This window comes from Hyposmocoma kahamanoa, unplaced genomic scaffold (assembly GCF_003589595.1).
Source record: "Hyposmocoma kahamanoa isolate Upper Pololo Valley unplaced genomic scaffold, ASM358959v1 134, whole genome shotgun sequence".
Lineage (NCBI taxonomy): Eukaryota > Metazoa > Arthropoda > Insecta > Lepidoptera > Cosmopterigidae > Hyposmocoma > Hyposmocoma kahamanoa.
The window spans coordinates 565,155-586,033 of record NW_020653477.1 but is presented as its reverse complement, the minus strand read 5'-3'; the positions used below and the strand labels follow the sequence as shown (position 1 = coordinate 586,033).

The window sequence follows — 20,879 nt, the reverse complement described above, 5'->3', positions numbered from 1 at the left end:
TAAATTCAATAACGTCATCGCGCATATCACTGTATTTTACACGCTAATAAACTGTTTAACACACATAGTGACAGTTAGTTATATACTAAAGCCTGTCCACACGGTCATGCTTCCTCAGGCCAAATTCACATTCGTATGTAAGCGTGAGGGATGTGTAAGGACAAGTGATATTCCGTGCTGGCGCACGAAATCTTATTCCACTTTTAGGTTAAAAGTTTGGGTAAAATAATTTAACTAAAGCTATTCGAATAAGGGAAAAGGTTCCCTGTGCAAAGTCTAAACTCAACATTGTTGCTAGAATAGTAAAATTTTTTTTGGTCTAATAGTAAAAAAAATTGCTAAATATATAATATATGAAATCGGTCCCTTGTACAGGAACGCATTTAGTTTCGTTTTTGCTACAATAGTAGGCATTTTCTAACTAAATCTAGTTTTGAACAACAGACAGCTGAAAGCTTATATAGACTCTAGAAGTACTATAGAAGCACTGGTTGGTTCCGTACCAAACACACAAATATTTAATGGTAAATGCAGCACGAGCAGAAGGCAGAAGACAATGTATTCCGACTTCTATACAACATTGTTTGTATTGCACCCTTAAATTACATAGTGACGAAAATCGGAAAAAAACATTTAGGAAACAGGCCAAGAAAAAAATGCATTCGGAAATTTATGTTAAAAAAAATGGAATGGATTTTGATGAAGTTCCAATTTAGCTATTTATTTATTAGAAAAAAAAGAAATATTTCACTAAATTTCCAATCATACGAAATATTGAGTCACGATATGTGTATTGTGTTTCATATCAAATGTCAAATTTGTCACCAGTATGCGGTGACACTAATGTTATTTTTTTAATCCATTTTGTCAGTTTACACAAAAGTTACTTTCGGAATTTGGTCACTTTGTTATTGAAGGTGTGATATGATATTCTGTTTATATATTTCGGCTCACTATAAATTGGTCCTAGAAGCAAATTAAAGCAATTACCAATGAAAAATACCTCCAACTTAATTTGATACGCGTATCATCATTATCAGATCGTTTCTGGACGAACCAACCAATAGTGCGAGCGGCACAATAAAATGGCCTCAATGCTTTTTTATGTAAATAGGTATAGACTGTTATATATTATACAATTTTTAAATATATATGTATATGCGAGTTACATTGTAAAAGAAGGTAAATTCTCAGTAGTTCTTTTAACACATCGGTCGAAAGTACACAAACTATCACTTTTCAAACGGCAAATTTTGACGTTATGTTATGTGATAAGATACACTTTTCAGGAAATAATTTTGATGCAGACTTTTTAAATACACCGTCTTTCCTAACCAGCTCGTATAGTAGTTACTTACTTCTGCAGAGAACACGATTTCCAGTAGTACGTGTTAAGTTGTTAAATTAAATACTGACGATGAACTAGGATGCTAATAACAAACGTATGCGATCACACAAAATAAACTTAGTTGAACTAAAAGCTTCTAAAATCAAACAATCATTCAATATGTACACGAGAACATGAGCACACTCCATTTTGTGAAATCAAAATGGTTACATAATAAAATACCAATGTTAATTTGTGGTCCGTAAATTAAATAACTACGATATAAATAGCAGACAGACTGTTGACTTATGTAGTAAAATGTCACTTGTTGGACAATAAATAAAGATTGTAACGCACGATGCACTTGCGCATACTAAAAGCGTGGGACCTAGTGTGATCCAACCAAAATGTGAAAGCAATTCACTTGTTGGACTGCAAATTAAAACTAGAATCTATAGATGCGCTTGCGCATACTGAAACCTGAAAATTAAACCAAACAACAAAAATAACTTATGCTAATCGTCATACATTTAGTTTACAGACCGAAAATGTAACTCCTACAAATTTTATTAACGCAAAATTATGATTAATTTTGACCTTAAATGAATGACATACTTCTAACAGCCAAAATTAATTAAACCACAATAATTTAAGAGATACTTTGAAAACAAAAAGCTACAAAAACTTATCAAACTAAAAACAAGTGGTGACAAAATTCATTTTAAAATACATCATCAAAAAACGTTTAATAAATAACATTTATATTGATGGGAGACTCTTGGTTTAAAAAATACTGTGAATTAAAGTTTGATTACAATCGCCCCTCTCCTCATATACTGACGTATCATTTTTCGTACATTCGTAACTACCGATCATTCTACACTAAATTTGATGACTTTTCACTAACCAAATTTTTTCATAACATTAGGTATCGAAATACAAAATTATCTTCAAAATCATTTGCAGCAAAATTTTAACTTTTTTGGTAACGAAACGTAATTATCGATTCGAGGACTCTGGCTTCGCTGCCTTATACAAACCAAAATCAATCGGAAGGTCATTTAGTCGCACGCGCACTCTCGGTTATCATTACCTGGACAAATTATTCGTTATTTACTACTTTATTTGAATGGTGTGTTATTAGATCTGCAGCTTGATTTTGATTGCCTCTCCCGATCGGAAACTGCGTATCTTCCGAGCGTAATTGCGATTCACAATTTCAAATTGGAACTACTCAATATTTTAGTGAGTGACACTAAAATAAATGTGAAAACGTATTCTATTTCTTGGATGATGATTAAGTCACCTGTATTTATTTAGTCATTTGGCCGGGAGAGAAACGATATAAGATCACGAACAACCAGCAGTTAGGTCTTTTAAAAATTACGAGATACCTTTCACTTTCTCTTGGCATTTTGTGATAAGCCGTAAGGCGGCAATAGGAAAGTTTATCAATAAGATGATAGACCAATCTAAGTTGACATGTCAATCGTCTATTTGCTAATAGGTCTAATTTTTCCAGACTTCTATCTGGTCGTCTAAGACCATCAGACCTCGTTGACGACGCGTTCGGCGAACATTTGTTACTTAACGAAAACCCGGCTTAAATTAACAAATTCTCTGAACCATGTTTCGAATTTCTCTATTGCCGACTTATCGGTCTTTCTTTCCTGTAACATCGATGCATTACTTTCTCAAATTTGTATCTTATTAAGAGTGATTATTCAAGAGAAAAGTTTCTATTTATTTTAAATTTCTTATCACGGGTGTTTACTTGGATGAATTACTTTAAGAATAGTAGTCAGATAAAAAGTCGCCATATAGTGTGTTCTAGTCGCAAAAAACTAAATTTCGTCGGTTCGCCATTATAAGGATGTTTTACTGTCCACGCCGGAATAAGCTTATTTCAGCGGCACCATTTCTCAATCTCGAGAGAACCTAGAACCTAGCTTTGATATGCACTAAAAAAACGCGTGATTTACTCGGTTCTAGTCGTAAAATAAATAAATTTAGTCGCTACGTCGTTTTAAAGTTATTAAGGTGTTTTACTGTCCACGCTGAAATAACCTTATTTCGGCGACACCATTTTTGAATCTCAAGAACCATAGCTCCTAGCTTAAATCCGCTTGCACCCAGAAAAAGTCGTGATTTACTCGGTTCTAGTCACGAAATTTGAGGTAGTATGACAAATTGGTGGGGCCACGAGTAAAAAGCTGATTCAATTCTTCTACTCATTGGTAAAGCGGCAGCTTAATATGCACGAACAGAACTAAGGGACTGTTTATTAATACGGGCCTTAGTAGCAGGGTTCGAAATTAAAAAGATTTGTTTTTTGATAATTATCATGAAAATTATCCATGACGATTCATAGTTGCGTGGTTTATTGCAGAGTGGCCATAGTCGAGTTTTTGAAATGAGACTATCCAGAAAAAAAAACCCTTTTTAGTCGGTTCTAGTCGCAAAAAACTAGATTTAGTCGATCCGCCGTTCAAAAGTTATAAGGGTGTTTTACGGTGTAAGGGAGTTTCCTTCTTTCCAACACGACCATTTCTCAATTTCGAGAACCACAAAACCTAGCTTAGACTATGTATGTTTCTATGGTTCTATACAAAACTAGATTTAGTCGTTACGCCATTTTGAAGTTATCTATATAATCTATCTATATAATAATATAATCCCACGACATTTGAATCTCACGAACCACAGCTCCTAGCTTAGATCTAATTGCACCTAGAAAAATTCGTGCATTAGTGGGTTCTAATTGCGAAATTTTAGAATTAGTGGCTCCTTCGTTTTGAAGATATTGAATATTCAATTATTTTCATTGATAGGTACATTTACGTAGAAAAATCGTAATGAAAAATGTGTATCTAAGAAAGACCCGCGACACCGCTCTATTCCTTGTGAGATCACGCAAGATGTCGTATTCCTGGTGATTAAAATAATTTTGAATTGATAGAGTGTAATAAATAAATATTTTAATTATCTATTGAATGTTTAGAGTCTAATTTGAACAGTAAAACACCCTTATAACTTTTGAACCGCTGACCGGCAAAACCGTTTTTTGCGACTAGAACCGAATAAATAGCGACTTTCTTCTGGTTAGCCAAATTTCATGAACTCTGATCACGCTGGAATAAAGCACGCCTCATAGTTTCGTGTATTAAATAAACATGTAGAAAAATCTGGGATAACGTTTGGTTTGTGACTGTTTTTGAGATTGACTGACACCGTTGTATACGTCTCTGATACAAACACATGGCAAGACATAGCTACCGGTAATTTTTTGTTATTCTAATTAATTTTGTAAATATCAAGGTATATATCAAGATAAATTATAATTATACTTATTACTTCGAACCCTGCTTTGATGTATACAATTGAAATAATTACTACCAGTTAACACTTATAATTTTAAAACAATTTCTTTACACCCATAGGTGACATAGCGAAGGGCAGTATGTTGCTGCACGATACAAAACTTGGACATTTATATTATGTCTATTTTATTATCAGTCTAGACATTTCAATTCACATTCGATTTATGAAAAAAGTTTTTTTTTCAGGAGTCCTAAAAAAGAATCTGCTAAAGTCATATTACAGGAACAGTGAAGTATAAAAATGTTAATTATTTATAAATATATATTATTTTCTAGTAGTAAATACTTAATAAACCGGTAAACGTCGATTTACGTAAAACACAATACGAACTCCACATCTCATTTGAAGTTGCCAACAGACGCGTGTGTCTACGAGAAAAGCGTCGTGTGTGTAGAGTCTTAGTATAACAAGACAAGCAGTGTAACCATGTCCTCTACGTGTAACTCCATACTAACGCGCCAGTGCGGCTTGTATGTGTACACGCCCGCGACTCGCCGTGTACGGACGATCACATTCGCGTAACTTCGGAGTGCACTCGCATTCCAAAGCGCGAGTCATCTCAAGCGCCATTTATTGTAGAATTAAATGGTTCGCTCGGTGTTTTTATAAAATGACATGAAATACTAGACGTGTTGTGTTTATAGTTGATTATTTCATATCCCATAACCTATGGGAGTATGATTATATAACCATGGGCCATAACGAAGATACCAACCCGAGATGCCGATATAAAAATAGCAAGATGTGAGTACCCACTGCACTTAACACAGGTGATTTCAAAATAGCACGAAAAAATAAATAGATACTGATAAATACTTAATGGTTTTTCAAATGGACGAAGCTGGGATGGTGGCCCCGCACCGGCGCACGCGCTCACGCTCTTCGACCTATTAGCCGATTCCTTTGGACGACTTCTTAAGAAGGCGAATATGCTTTTAAATGCCTTCTTTTTACGTACAGGAATTTAATTACATTTTTTTAAATGTATTAGTAATTTTAATTCTACCTTAATTTCATATCATTGTATGTTAATGTTCATTTAAGCTTGTGGGTCTTTTGGATGAGCTCTGTGAGCCTACATGTACTATTGAATATAAATAGATAAATTATCTTTACAACCTGTAGGTATGTACAACTAACTCAACCGGCGAGAGGGAAACCCGGGGGGGTTTTAGTGGGGTAGGCCTTCCAGTGTGGAGGGAGAGTCCCACATAACCCCTGAGTCTCCCTGGGCTCAGGGGTATCCATAAAGATTTCCCCCCCGACAAAAAAAAAAAAAAAAAAAAAAAAGAAGGTATGTACAACTAAAATAATAATGTGACAACCCTACCTACACTCCAAACGAAGTGTAGGCATTAATACGCCGAACAGGCGAGAGTTACACCACTTATTAGTTATTACCTAACAGATACATCACTCTCATATATAAAATCGAAAATACACCTACGGTACAATAGCCTACTAAATCTGACTAATAGGAAAAAGGAACCTAAGCACGCGGTCAGAGAGGTGAAAATAACGTCGCCCTCCGTGTGTAGTCGTGCGGAGCCGAATGCTAAATGACTTGTATGAGCGCATGTGCCGACGTCGGTACGGCGAGTCACCGAGCCCTGGTTACACTACCGGGTTATTATACTATGGCATTCGTCGCCATTTGATTTCGGGTAATATAAAAAAATGATTATGACTGTACCAGTTCTTAATTCTGACAACTTTAGTTATTTAAGAATTGCTAAATTTTTTAAGTACATATGTTAAAAGTGCACTCTGATAACGATATTGGTATTTTTCAAATTACTATGTATCATGAATGAATGCAATATTCTTTATTGCACATTAAAATAACAACGATAACACAGAATAGTAATGTAAGTATCACAGAGTAAGCCAATGTACAACAGGCGGGCTTTTTACTAAGTAGCAATTGCTTCCAGGTAATTTTAGGATAGAAATTTAAGAGTTGGAAAGGGTGCAACCAAAGAATATCTTGTAATGAAAGCGTTTCAAATAAATACTCTACTCATCTCAATAATAATAAATACATATAGAACGTATATATAAATATTAATATGTTTAATATTTAGTCTCTATAGAAAACAACGTTTAGATTTATCTACTGGTCGAAAAGTCTTCTGGGTGTGGTTTTTCCACAATCAAGGCTGAAGTACATATTATGTATATATAGATATATAATATATACATATGTGCTACGTACCATAAACGTTTTGGGCCGCACTGAACTGTTGATATTGCACATTGGACTGTGTTGTGAATTGGGCTCTTTAAATGCAGCCTTACGGGCCATTGAGTTCGACAATTTTTCTGCTTATTTTTTGCGCTGACCAATCAGAGAGCAACAGAAAAAAGTACCAACCAATGACCTTCAATTCAAATATAATTTCGACCAATCGGAGCCCGTCAGTAGGGTTGTTTACAAACGGTTGTTAATCACATTTCTGGCCCAGTAAAGCTTAACACAGGTTCATCTTTAAAGATGCGTTCGTTACTTAATCTACGGGATGGATAGGAAGAAGTCACAAGGACAAAGGACGCTATTTCAAACCCACCCCACTGTTATAAGATTAGATAAGATACCTATTGGTCGGGGTTTTGTTTTTGTATTGGTCGTGGATGTGAATGCGGATGTTGGTGCGGTCGCCGCCGCGTGTGCTGCTGCAAAGCCGCGTACAACGCCCGTCCGGATGCCGGACACAATTCCGTTCCGTCTCTCGCACCTGCGATGCGTGCCCCCCCAGCCAGGGAGTTTGATATGTGTCTGCAAACAAGGCAATTTTTTTAGCAAGAGCCAAATTTTTTTTTATAATACCAAATGACGGGACGAACATGTCGTGCGCCTGATGTTAAGCGACACGCCTGTCCAAAACAGTTCTAAAACTACTTAGAGCTTTAAATCACAAAGATCTGAAGACCCATATGCCTGTAATGTCATCAAAAGGAATCGGGTGGATACCACTCACCCGTTCATGCCTTAAAGCATGGAAGGGGGCGGAGGTCAATTACAGAATGAATAATGGTATGGTAACGTGTCAAACAGTAAGAGGCAAGCGCACTCACCGCACCATGTGGAAGGGCAGCTGGTGGGCGTGCGCCCAGTCCAGGGTGCCGTTGGGGTCCAGCAACGACGCGCAGCCCACGAACTTGGACGAGGCCGCGCACGAGAAGAACAGCACCACGCGGTGGCCCTCCTGCACGGCGATTCGCGATATAATAAAGCAATACGTGATGCTATTTCGACTGTGAACTGGCAACCGGCACTATCTCAATTTTGCAAATATTTTACTTTTTAATACCATTTTATATTATTACATACTCCGCAGCGTTGCAAGAAATTCTATCTCAGCCCCCGTAGCATGGCTACGCATGATAGTCGTGACGCGCGCGATAAAACTGAAATAAGCGCCCTATTGGCTATTTAAATTAGATCTGATTGAGACAGCCCATAGCGCGCGCTTATTTAAATTTTATCGCGCGCGTCGCGACTATCATGCGTAGCCATGCTACGGTGGCTGATATATTTCATTTTGACGCCAGGATCGACTTCATTCAACTTGTACTAACTTTTAACCAGATGCTATCGACTGTGAACTGGCAATCGGTACTATCTCAATTTTGACAATTTTACAGGACGAAGAAAAAAATTGATTGCGTCATTTACATAGCATCTGGTTTATTAAATAAAAATACGTAGTTATTAAATCTTTTTACACTACGTATTTTTATTTCATAAACCAGGCCCGTAGCATGGCTATTCATGATAGTGGCAACTCGCGCGACAAAATTGGAATAAGCGCGCGCTATTGGCTGTCACAATCAGATCTAATTTAGATAGCCAATAGCGCGCGCTTATTTGGTTATGGTTTGCTTATGGTTTTACCCACTGACGCCTAAAATCAAATGCAAAAACTATTTACAACTAAATACGCGTTGTAAATCGAGTTTTGTTCAAATTTAATGATATTATTACAAAAGTTTATTGCTTTCTGATCTAGACGAATCGCATTGAAATAAATTGATGCAAAAAATAGTTGGATCGCATGAACTTGAATCGATTTTCATAAAAATCGAAACGTAATGTTGAGTATTGCGTGGACTTGCCTTTTTCGTCTAAAAAAATTTTTTACATCGAAAATTGTAGTAAGTGTGGCCTGCCAACAATTTTGGGCAGATATGTAGTGTAAAAACTCGGTCAAAACCCGGGCGGCTTGATTGGGTTTTAACCCACTGCCCATCTCAGATGAGGACAGAAAATCTGTCTTTTAAGGTATGATGGTAACAACTAGATTGTTTCTTGTTGAATTATCGATTTGATCGTTTTACAAATGAAGGAATTAAGTTAATGTGGGCGATATTATAGATGTCAAAAACCGTGAAAATAAGATATAAATAGTAATAAAACGCAAAAAAAAATATTTCACCAACCTGTTTAACCTTCTGCAATTTCTTGGCCGTATTCGGCGAGAACGCGAAAGTGCCATTATTCTGCGCCGCGGCTTCCACGCTGTGAATGTCATCGGTCTTCACCACGAAGTATCGCACGTTGTTCTCATTATTTTCTGCATATTTCTCTATATTCGCCAACAACGTCTTCCCGTTCGGAGACATCGGGCTTTTAGGTCCACTATACGACGATGGAGAAAAACCTTGAGGCATCTGATCGTTCCTCCATCCAGGTCTCCCTTGTCCATTCCTGTAATATTGGTTCTGGTAAAAATTGTTCCCATACTCCTGATTCTGGTACTGAGGATAACCTTGGTACTTGTTGTCATTATTCCTGTACTGATCATCATCGACCCTCATCCTCCAGTTGGCAGAATCGAGAGTTAATGGTTTCGGTCGCTGACCGATTCCACTGGGTTGATTAAGACCGACGTTCTTCTCCTCAGCACCCAACACGTGGACAACAGTGTTCAAGATCTGTTCATCCAGAGGTGTCATTGGTTTTGCGGGGTTCGACATTCTGCGAATCACTAAAGCGCATAACTTCTGACGTAGGTAATATACGCTGATAGCGTCAGAAGCATCAGCAGTAAATGCCATCCAATCATCGAGGGTTAACACTGCTGTATCTGGAGAGGAATTGTTTTCATCAGCTTCTGAGTCTGAATCGCTGGACAATCCTGGAGGATTCGCTCTTTGAGTCAGTGCTCCGGATGGCAACCTTAAAGGACCACCGAACAAGGCCACTGTCAATGGAGTCACCAACGTGTTGCATCTGATGAAACACAACCTCCCAGCCCGCGAAATCTCTTCAAATACCACCCAATCAGTAGGAAGGCTCTCCACTGACTTATGAGAGCCTGACGCGCCTCCACCTCGATTTAACGTTGAACTGGGGTGGAAAGCCACCTTCACTTCTTTCGAGGTTCTCAATGTGCAAGAATCTCTGTCTATTCGGGCAATGGACGGATACAATCCGCTGACAAGGACGGCTTTCACGACATGCCATTTCTCAGAGTTCAAATTGACGTCCTTAATGTCTCCGGATCCTCTCGCTTTGACAAGGCACAAAGCTCGAAGCTGAGCAAGCAATTGAGATCGATAACCTACAATCATTTCCATGGTCGCACCACAAATCAGGTTTTTGGCACAGAAAACTCTTTCAGTTCCGTTGGCACGAGCGGTTTGCCAAGCTTGGAAAGCTCGAAGCAACGACATGTGGTCTGAGTAACTGTCCGCCGCAAATTCCTTTCTTGCTGTACTTCCTCTCTTCCTATTTTCTGGGTTCAAAGATATCTGGAACGGTTCCTTGTTTGCTAAACTGCATACAATTGTCAGTATTGGATCCAGGCACTTCATGACGCAGGCATAGAGCAGCATTTTACCCAATTTCGGTTCCACTGTCAGGTCTAGCAAATGTTGACCGATTTCTGTTAGGTCTTCCATGGGCGTCAAGGCTCCGATCGTTTTTAATAGCGCCACGGCATTTCTTACAGCTAAGAATGAAGGCGGCTCCAGTGCTTTCGATAGAAAATCTGCAATAGGTGTGTTTCCCGGAGCTAGCAATTTTGTATGAAGGCAGAGCTCCTGCAACGGGACGCGTAGGATTTCTGGTATTGAATTAAGAGGTAGCGTCTTGAATCTTCGTTTTGAGCACATGTGGAAACAGTGCCCAGGTTTTGTCCTACCGGCCCGACCGGCTCTTTGCTGGCAACAGGCTCTCGAAGTCCATACGCATTGCAGAGAGCACACGCCCCCATTCGACTCGTAATACTTCTCCTTCACTTTGCACGAATCCACGACGTACACTACGTCGTCGATCGTGATCGAAGTTTCAGCGATGTTGGTCGAAATGATAATCTTCCTAGCATTCGGCAACGGATTGAACACTTTTTTTTGATCGATGGTTTGCATATTGCTGTGAAGCGTAAAGATTTGGTACTTGTGGACGTTCATCTCGGGGCATCCCTGGATCATGTCCCTCAGGGTGACGATGTCGTCGTAACCGGGAAGGAATACGAGGATCGACCCCTTCTGAAGATTGACGTGGATGTGTTTGATGAGGGCGAGCATCAAGTTGTGGTCAATAAGTTCCTCCGATACGCTGTGGTGGTAGACGTCCAGCAGGAAGTCGTCGACCGCGTCGTCTTCGTCGGTCTTGTCCTTGGCCTCGTCAGCGCGGTCGAACGCGGCCAGGACTCGGGCGCACTCGGCGTGGCCGCCCGCGACCGCGTAGTCGTAGGCCGTCTTGCCGTCCCGGTCCTTCGCCGCGGCGTCGCCACCTGCGCCGGGGAAGAAGCGGGTCAGCCAGCGACAGAAAAGCAAAGCGGAAGCGAAAAGCCAAGCGGGGACGAGCGGTTACCGATCTGCAGGATCTGCGTGGCGGTCTCGGTGAGGCCGTGCTGCGCCGCGGCCATCAGCCCCGTGCGGCCCGAGGCGCTGTGCGCGCTCTGCACCGGCACGCCCTCCGACAGGTACATGTACAGGATCTGGCAGAACGAGTCCTGCACCGCAGAGCGCACGTGGTTCATTTCGTAATGCTAACTCGGTGAGACCTTCCATTGTCGTTTTCCTTACCAAGCTGCCCTCCTTGAAGCACTCCTCCAGGAATTCGTCCATATCGGCTTGCAGTGCGGGATCTAGCGCGTTTTCGTTCTCTTCTCTATCTTTACTGCTACTTGAACCGCTCCCTTCGTCTAATTTCTTTTGACCTGTCAGAATAGTATCAAATGCGTGTAGTCCGGTTTGCGTTTAGATGATGCACGGTATTATCAGATAAAGGTACGCGCGACATATTTCTTAGATATTATTTTTCGCCCGTTATGCCTGTATGAAAATATTATTTTTCTCCCCATTCCTTTATATTTGCAAAAAGATTAAAAACTAACAATAGGAAAATGTATAGTTTCAAATTTTGGCTTTAATTAACTAAAATTTAAGCTGCTCGATTACTGTTCTCCAAGTTTTACGTCAACAACCAAAACAAATAATGAAATTCAATACCTTCAAGATGCGACCAGTAGCTCTGCCCGGTCTTCAACTTGTGTTTCAAATCTTTTTCGGCCTTCAGCATGTTCTTGGTCTTGTACTGCGTGATCTTGAGTACGTCTTCGAGATAGTACCGCTGCACCTCGTACAGACGACCCGGAATCGTCACCACGGGACAGTTATTGAAGTACCTAGGAATACGGGATTACCAATAATTACGTGGAAAAGAATAGATTACACTACCGGCATCGCTATCTCCCGCAAAATACAAATTGGGGCTACTCAAGGATGGGCCAAGCGCGTAGTGGGAACTAGAGCCCTATCACGTACAAGGCGTATCGAGCAAAATAAAAGTAGCGAACTGCATTCCACTTATTGTATTGAAATAAAATAGGTACTCGCGCGCACAAATCGTTCCGTCGTCGTTCCGAATTGCAGTGCCAGATTGCAGGCCCGGGGGTAGATTTATTTAGCCCGCGTTTAATCGACGGTGCCACCACGCGTCTACCGCGTCGTCGCTAAGATTACAGTCGAGCGTGCGTCCATAACACACATGTGACAATGACGCAGTATACTAAAAACGGTGGGACAAGTAAGCCGGCTTCCAGCGCGGCGTATACCTGGAGAAGATGTGCGTGTCCATGGTGGCGGACATGAGCACGAGCTTGAGGTCGGGCGCGCGGGGCAGCGCGTCGCGCAGCGCGATCAGCAGGAAGTCGCTGAACTTGTCGCGCTCGTGCACCTCGTCCACGAACACGTGCGACACCCCTGCGCAAGAAACTCCTTCAACCTCCTTAAGTTATCGACAGGCGTCTCTGTAAACTCGCCTAAAAGACTGCTAATGTTTGGCCGCCACTTTCAAAGCTTTCCTCTGAGCTTATTTTCTCCTGCAATAAACCACGCGCTCGTAACGAGACATGTGCAGTTCCACCCGGAAGTAGTATCTAGTGCGTTTCATTGCGTCCCTAACTTAGTTATTATACGAGTTAAGTTATTTTTTGTCAGGTGCAAAAGTTAAAGTCACCAACTGTTATGTACTCTCCAGAAAACAATCTCTAATTAACCTTAAATTTACTTTCAAATTAACTTTACGGGAGTGGTAAACACATTTTTTAGAATCTCTAAATATCTACTTTATCAAAATATTTTATTCCAAACTATTTGACTGAGAAAGTCAATCCTAGTTCAATTTGATTGGGAATATTCATATTGTCTTTGTTTGTGTTTATTCGGTGTGCCTCTCCGCAACTAACCTGACAAAGAGGTGTCTCCCGTCATGAGTGTCCTCAGCAGTACTCCGTTAGTGCAGTACGTGAGTACTGTTCGTGGGGACACCCGAGACTCTAACCGAATCTGGTACCCCACTGTTTGACCTATTTTTTCCATCCGTTCGTATGCTACCTGCAAGCAAATATTTGTCAATTGTTTTTGTACCTTCGCAATTGAAAATGTGTATTGTAGGCGGTATATTTGAAGGTCCCGGCAGGGCCAATTTCTGGCCTGGATATTAAGTTGGCCTGGAGTAAATTTCGTTATTCTGGTGCTCATAATACAGGGGATTTACTGGTTTGACACCGACTGTCGCGGTTTTTTATGTCAATTTAGACATAGACATACTTTTATTGCCACAATAGAACAACACTAAACCACACAAGAAGAACAGTTTACATACAAATAATTATTTGACATATAAATACAATTAAAATTAAAGTAAACATACAAAGTAGATAGTCTGGTATGGTCTGTGTTGCAGCGTCATGCCAACACGGGACTTAACTCAGCATATGCTGCAGGAAGTGCGTAAATTTCGCGAGAAGTTGCAGGAAAATGGAAAATGATTACGAAAACTACAGAAAGAGCGAAATTTTTTCTTCGTTCAGCAACATTCTATGTTAAGTTGTCAAGTTTTTAAATGAAAATATTTGTCTAGAGATGCTTCTATTTACAAATTAAATATCAGAATATAAAGCAATATACTCTTTCGGCGACGGAGACTGCAGATATCCTTCTTGGCTGTGTACAGTAAATGCGCGCTGGCAGCTTGCGCTCCTGGCAGTGATCCAGCACCAGCTGTGGCAGCTGCGTAGTCTTGCCGCAGCCTGTTGCGCCGGCCACGATTATTACCTAAGACCACAACAATTGCTATGTCCAATTGCCTTGTCCGTGCCTCATCATCAGAATAAGTGGGAAGCAATCGAAATATAAGGTCCAGAGCGCTTGAGTCGCTTTAGTTAGTGACACAACTTTCGAAATATGCGCATTATAACATTATGATATGGGCAAAAGAAAATCGACAAATGTATAGTCTGTCTTCTTTGAAGACGGAGTAAAATTACATTTGCAAGTCATGTGGTTGTTGGCGACAGTTTATCGATAGATCATCGATATATCCATAGATATCTGTATGTGATCATGACACCCGCGATACAGGGTTTCCCTAGTGTTGGACTGTTGTGTGCGTTATTTATTTCATAATGAAATGATTTAGTCTCAAATGTCTCGATATTACCGAGACTGAAAACATCAGTGTCGAGTCTCAAAAATGCAAAAAAATTGTGAAATTTTAGATTATCCTCATTTTAGACTCGAAATTTAAAAAAAATTTGCTGTTATATATACACTGTAGAGATCATTGTAACTGATATTATTGTCTATGTCTAGATTTTATCTGCCATCTTACCTGATTCTGAGTGATAGCATTAATCAACTCCTGCCTCTGTTCATACACTGGAAGCTTTTCCCTGAACTTTAACAATTCTGGATTATATGTTGTATTTGGCACCTGAAACAGACCATTTAACTACAGACTGCTCAATCTAATTCAAATTTGTTATGGTGCATAACTGTGGTTGACACATGATCACCTTATGAATGCCACCACCATTACCATAATGCGATGACTATGTTATGAAAATGTACACTCATTTTCATTCACTGTCAGTGTAGATTGATTATGCTCAAAATGGTATATATAGGGTCGAAAGGGGTCCATGGCTGCGAAAAAATGTATTGTGGGTGAATGAGTGAGGATTCTATTTAGGCGTATAGTGGTCAACTATACAGGGTGTAAATTTGAGACAGGGCAGCAAGGCCAGATATCTTAATCGTTGTAGTCACAGGAAAACGGCTCGAGAAGACTATCCATGAATTTTGAAGGCATTCACAGATTTTCAAAAAATGGTACATTCAGCAAAAGGCAATTTGTACAAAACTTTTTTTATGCCATTCGATCCGGTCTCTGGTAAGGATCAATAGTCTCTATGGGACCAACTAAGATAAGAGTACTCGAAATGTCAGAAATCGCAAAAAACTTTTTAACATACATTTTGTAGGGACATATTTAGTCATCAGTTATTCTAGGTAGTTAAGGAAATTAACAAATTGTATACGTATTATGTATTTCAAAATAAAAACAATACTGAAAAGCAAAATAACATAAAAAATCTATGATCGATTCGCTCTCTTCCGCAAAGAGCACAAAGCAGTAGCAATTTTACTCCAATTCATTTGTTTCCACATTTGAGAACATTTTGAATAAAAATTGTATAAAAAGTGACAATTCTCTATTAACAAAACAAAGCTGTTTGAAATTTAAAAAATAATGTTATGATTATAATTTGTTTTTACTTAATTCTTATTTGTAGACTAATTTGTTAGTTTTCTTAACTTATATTTCTATTTTAGTTTTATTAATTAATCTGATAATTAAATATTTTTTATGAAAATAGCATAACATGCATTCTAATATAAAATAATTATTATATGCATTGACTTACAAATAAATGGACGACGGGTCTAATACAAAAACCACGAAAAAAAATGTCCCAAGTCAACCTATTCGAAATTTAAATTGTTATGTCATCGCAGTATCGCGCTGTCCGTAGAACAAATGAAGACTAAAGCGGAGTGTCGCACTCTGTATACGATTTTAGCGCCTTACAAGTGCGGACACTTTTTAGCGCGGACCCGACGTCCATATAATTGTAAGTCAATGATTATATGTCTAAATATATATATAATCAGTTTTGGATTTTTATTTTATGGCTTTCATTAATTTAATTCATTAGCTCATTAAAATGAGGACCGTACAAAAAAAAATATATTGTGTAATGGGTATAGTAAATATCTTGAAAAATATCACCTGTGCAACTCCATTGCTCAATTGCCCCAAGGACTTGTGCACTAGTTGTGGACTTCGTTCCTTCTCCGGGCAACTGCTGAGGTCATCTTTCTCTTTGCTGGTGATTGGGAACGCATTGAATAGCTCTGCAATTGTGCATCTGAGGAATACAATAATAAACTTAATATATATGTTGCAGTGACTTGTACGATACACCTTGATAGTATGTCATGGCGATGATAAAATAATGCATAATAACATTTTTATTGTACACCCATGATGATGAATAAAATGATTTGATTTCAACCACATTTTTTAAATTTAACTACGTAGTTGAAGATCAGGAAATCAGCTTGACTGTATGGCACAATTTCATCAGCTGATGGTCGCAGTGATGAGGGGCTACGTATGCCCCAAATGAAGCCACATTAATAATAATAATAATGGCACAATTTTATTTGACAATTATTTACTATAGGAAATGAAACTATTTTTCCGGATTTAAATCGCGTATATTTGTTTTTTCAAACAAACCGACGTTTCGGGCCCTTTACAGGTCCCATGGTCACGGTTGACAGTCAACCGTCGCAACAACAATCGCGAAAACCTAAGAACTCGATAATTATTTACTATTTAGGGCCACCAAAAACTTTTTATTCATGAAATTTGAAAGCATACAATACAGACTGAAACATAAATAGTGAAGAATCTCACCTCATATTTGAGTCCAAGATCAGTTTGGCATCATTCTGAATAATTGTGGAACCCGAACGCTTGTAAATTGTTAAAAAGCGATTTACACCTGAAAATGTAATTCAAACTTGTTGGAAAAAAAATTAGAGGAGAGGGGGAAAATATAACTAGTGGAGATTTCTGGTCTCCTCTACATTCAATTATATTTTTCAACTTCAAGATCATTATAAAAGAGTCAGAATATTATAAGGGATGTTCCATCGGGATAATACCCTGGTCTTAGTTGGCTCTCTATCCCTTTTCTAATTGAGTTGATGAGATTGTCCAATATCCATACATATTATAGTGTGTTTATATTTGTAAGTAGTGAACTTGAGTGTAATAAGTATATAAGACAATTTTGAAGACTGAACTCATTGTGGTTAGATTGCATATGTTGTGCAATATATTGAAAATAAAAAAATATTGCATTTCACGCAAAGGGATAATCGAGGGAGTTGAGAGAAATGTTGACAATTGTAATAAAATTAGCACGGACATTTCATGTAAAAATTGGATACAAAAAGAAAATTACCTTTCCCGCGCGATATGGACTTCAGCCCTAATTTGGCAACGGTTTCATGGATAAAGCCACGCTCTTGAGCCGAAAGGAAAGTAGGAAACTTCAACTCAGTCTCATTATCGTCGCTGAGGAATTTATCCAACTGGATCTTCAAAGCAATGCTCACAGATTCCGCGATAGGAAAATGTTTCGATTTTCTGCCTTTTTTAGAACTCATTTTTTATAATTAGAGGTCCAAACGGTTAATAAGTAAATCATTTACAAATTATAACAGAAATAATGTTTACTTGAGCAAAATCGGGCGAAAAATCAACTTTTTTTTAAGTAATAGTGTTGTATGTCAGAGAGATTATTTTACTGCAAGTCAAAATAAAGTAACGATTTTATGTTTTTCTACGACTGAGCAAAATATGACTATTATTATATACTAATACTTTATAGTTGGATTAAAACAACACAGGTATCGAACGTAAAAAATGTTTTACAAAAGCTGTTACGAAATACCTATTCATTCCATTTTATAATAGTCACAAATCACTAATACTAGAATAATAGTGATTAAAGTAATTTTTTTTTTCGATACTGTTTTTTTTTCCATTGAAAAAGGCAAAGGCAGCGCAATACAGCCAAAACAGTAATTTTTCTTTTTTGGATTCCATTGTAAAACGTCTTCAATCGATTTTGGATAACTTTCAGACACGTTGTTTTGTCTATAGTGGCCTAGTGGGCAAGCTAATGGTAGTGCAGTGGCTCTCTGGTCATGTAGCCGTAGGGTCTACTCTTGATCTCTGTCCGAAACAATTTATTATTGTCAAATAAGTAATATTCGACAAAATTAAAAGGCAAGTTTCCAGTATTCATTCGTATCACGCGTCTTTTCATTTGGTCAAGTATTGCTTATTTGGCAGTAATTGTTTCGGACGGAGACCGAGAGTAGACCCCTTAGAGGTTGGAAAGAAAATAAAAGATGTAGACCCCAGGCCATAAATATTATTAAAAAAAAGTCAATGTCAATGTGTTGATCCATAGATCATACACTCTATATTTGAGTATGGTCTATGGTCAATTCCGTAGAATAATAATTCACGTGTGGTGTGTGCTTTGCTCAGAATTTTCTCGTTAATTCCAGCGGCAATATGCCCAAAAATATCAAACATTTAGTCGTGGATACAACGGCGTTTATTAAAGCGGCAAATTTGCAAGATATTGCTGAGAACATTTACACTGTTCAAGAGGTTTGCGATGAAATTACCAACGATCGGCAACGAAGAAAGCTAGTGGTGCTCCCGTACGACCTAAAAGTGAAAGATGTTTTCCAAGAAAATATCAAATTCGTCACTGAGTTCGCGAAAAAGACTGGAGACTATACAAGTTTGTCTGCTACAGATATTAAGGTTATGGCATTAACTTATCAGTTAGAGATAGAAAAAGTTGGTACTAAGCACTTGAAGAATGAGCCTTCTATGCAGAAGACCATTAAAATTACTGGTTTGACCAATTTCAATCTTCATCCTGCTGAAAATAAAGGCGTAGATTCGCTACCTGTATCAAATGACAGTAAGGAAATGGAGGAAAGGAAACCCCGAATTGAAGAGAATTGTAACAACAAAGAGGATATTCTATCTCCAGAGGTTGAAGGAGAAAAGCCAGAAGCTGAGGTCCATACTTTACATGTGAACAATGGAGATAACAAAAATGAAATTGATGATAGTGATCAGCTGGCTAAAGACATTACGGACAAAATACAAAATATGGAACTGAAAGACATTGATGATATAATGGTCAAAGTAGAAGAATCTGATGAAGAAGAAACTGAGACTGAGGAAGAATCAGACAGTGATGGTGGAGATTGGATAACACCTAAAAACTTGACTGAGAAGAAAAAAGAAGTTGATACAGGTGAATTTGAAGCAAAACCTGCAGAAGTTGCCTGTATAACATCAGATTTTGCCATGCAGAATGTTCTGAAACAGATTGGTTTGAACATAACATCAATTGATGGTAGAATCATAAGGCAGCTACGCACATTTATTTTTCGATGCACAACATGTTTCAAAACCACTAGTGTAATGACAAAATTATTCTGTCCTAAATGTGGACATGCAACATTGAAAAAGGTAGCCGTCAGCATTGATGACGATGGAAATCAACATATTCATATAAATGGGAAAAAACCATTAACAGCTAGGGGCAAAAGGTTCAGTCTGCCTACTCCAAGAGGAGGTCAGCATTTCCAATACCCTATTTTAAGCGAAGATCAGCATATACATAAGAGATTTGCCACTAAAATAGGTAGAAGCAAAACTAATGCTTTAGACCCTGATTACATTGCTGGATTGTCTCCATTTTCAATGAGGGATGTAAACTCAAAATCAGCAGTGCTAGGAGTAAGGGCTAACAAACAAGATATTAAGTACTGGATGAAGCACTACTCAAAAGGAAAGAAGTGATAAATACATACAATGTAAAATATATATTTAAAATCATATTAGTATTTTATTTTTAAAAGATATATTTATCATATTAGTAATTAATTTCTCATGATGACTCTTTTTGAAGCTTGCTGTCAAAGTACTTGAAAACTGATTCCATACAAGAATATGATGTCATCTCATGTTTAGTGTGACCTGCAAAGAAAGAAAATATTGTCAGTCAAATAGCAAAAAGTTTTAAATGCCACTGAGTAAAAATGAGGCATATACATAATAATAAAAATAAAGTCTACAGCATATCATATCATAGCATATTGCAAATATCAGCACCAGCATCCGTTAACAATCTGCTTGAATTAAAATAAGCACATCCACATTCATCAATGCTGATATTCATTGCAGATGTTCGAGTGGTGACATGACCTAAAAGAAACCCTGGAATAATGTGCAAACCTTCCAGAAACAGACTGTTAGCCGAAAACGCAGCTTACCCACAGAAATCTAAATAAATATTTGGATTTAGTATTATTAGTAGTATAGTTTCTAAAATATAACTGATAAAATTCCACATCTATTAAGCAAACCATTGATTGATTGTTTATATACAGATTGGTTCTTTTGTTAATAAATATCACAAAATCATAGATTCAGTGGTGATGTACATTTTTCGCATTTTTTTACATACATAAAATCCGCTGATGTAAAAAGGTCAAGAAACCTACATCACCAATATTATTATTATTATCGTATTTATTTTAAACTCTCGCCTCTCCCAAGGCCTAAAAAATTAATTAATTAATAAATTAATTATTATTATTATTATTAGGGTGGCTTTATTCAGGGCCTATGCATCCCCTCATCACTGCGACCGTTGACTGATCTATTGTGATCACGACTAATTGCAGTACAGAGCCAAGG

The 20,879-nt window shown here is 38.2% G+C and overlaps 2 protein-coding genes across 3 annotated transcripts; one reads left to right on the top strand and one right to left on the bottom strand.

Annotated features, from left to right (window-relative positions):
* On the bottom strand, nucleotides 1-17,829 carry LOC113240342 (3'-5' RNA helicase YTHDC2-like). Of its 2 annotated transcripts, XM_026477619.1 has the most exons (14): nucleotides 17,542-17,829; nucleotides 16,989-17,076; nucleotides 16,296-16,434; nucleotides 14,835-14,936; nucleotides 14,132-14,278; nucleotides 13,408-13,555; nucleotides 12,775-12,922; nucleotides 12,170-12,345; nucleotides 11,744-11,877; nucleotides 11,529-11,670; nucleotides 9,149-11,448; nucleotides 7,784-7,914; nucleotides 7,304-7,484; nucleotides 1-2,420 (listed from the first exon to the last, which is right to left on the bottom strand). In XM_026477619.1, the coding sequence occupies exons 1-13, from the start codon at nucleotides 17,744-17,746 to the stop codon at nucleotides 7,304-7,306; spliced, it is 4,041 nt and encodes a 1,346-aa protein (XP_026333404.1). In that variant the 5' UTR covers nucleotides 17,747-17,829; the 3' UTR covers nucleotides 1-2,420. The 2 variants fall into 2 exon arrangements, with proteins under 2 accessions (XP_026333404.1, XP_026333402.1); XM_026477617.1 differs by lacking the exon at nucleotides 1-2,420 and having other exon boundaries at nucleotides 6,031-7,484.
* Nucleotides 17,830-18,605: 776 nt separating this feature from the next.
* On the top strand, nucleotides 18,606-20,384 carry LOC113240368 (RNA-binding protein NOB1). The gene is made up of 2 exons (XM_026477647.1): nucleotides 18,606-19,993; nucleotides 20,364-20,384. The coding sequence occupies exon 1, from the start codon at nucleotides 18,666-18,668 to the stop codon at nucleotides 19,977-19,979; it is 1,314 nt and encodes a 437-aa protein (XP_026333432.1). The 5' UTR covers nucleotides 18,606-18,665; the 3' UTR covers nucleotides 19,980-19,993; nucleotides 20,364-20,384.
* Nucleotides 20,385-20,879: the final 495 nt, after the last annotated feature.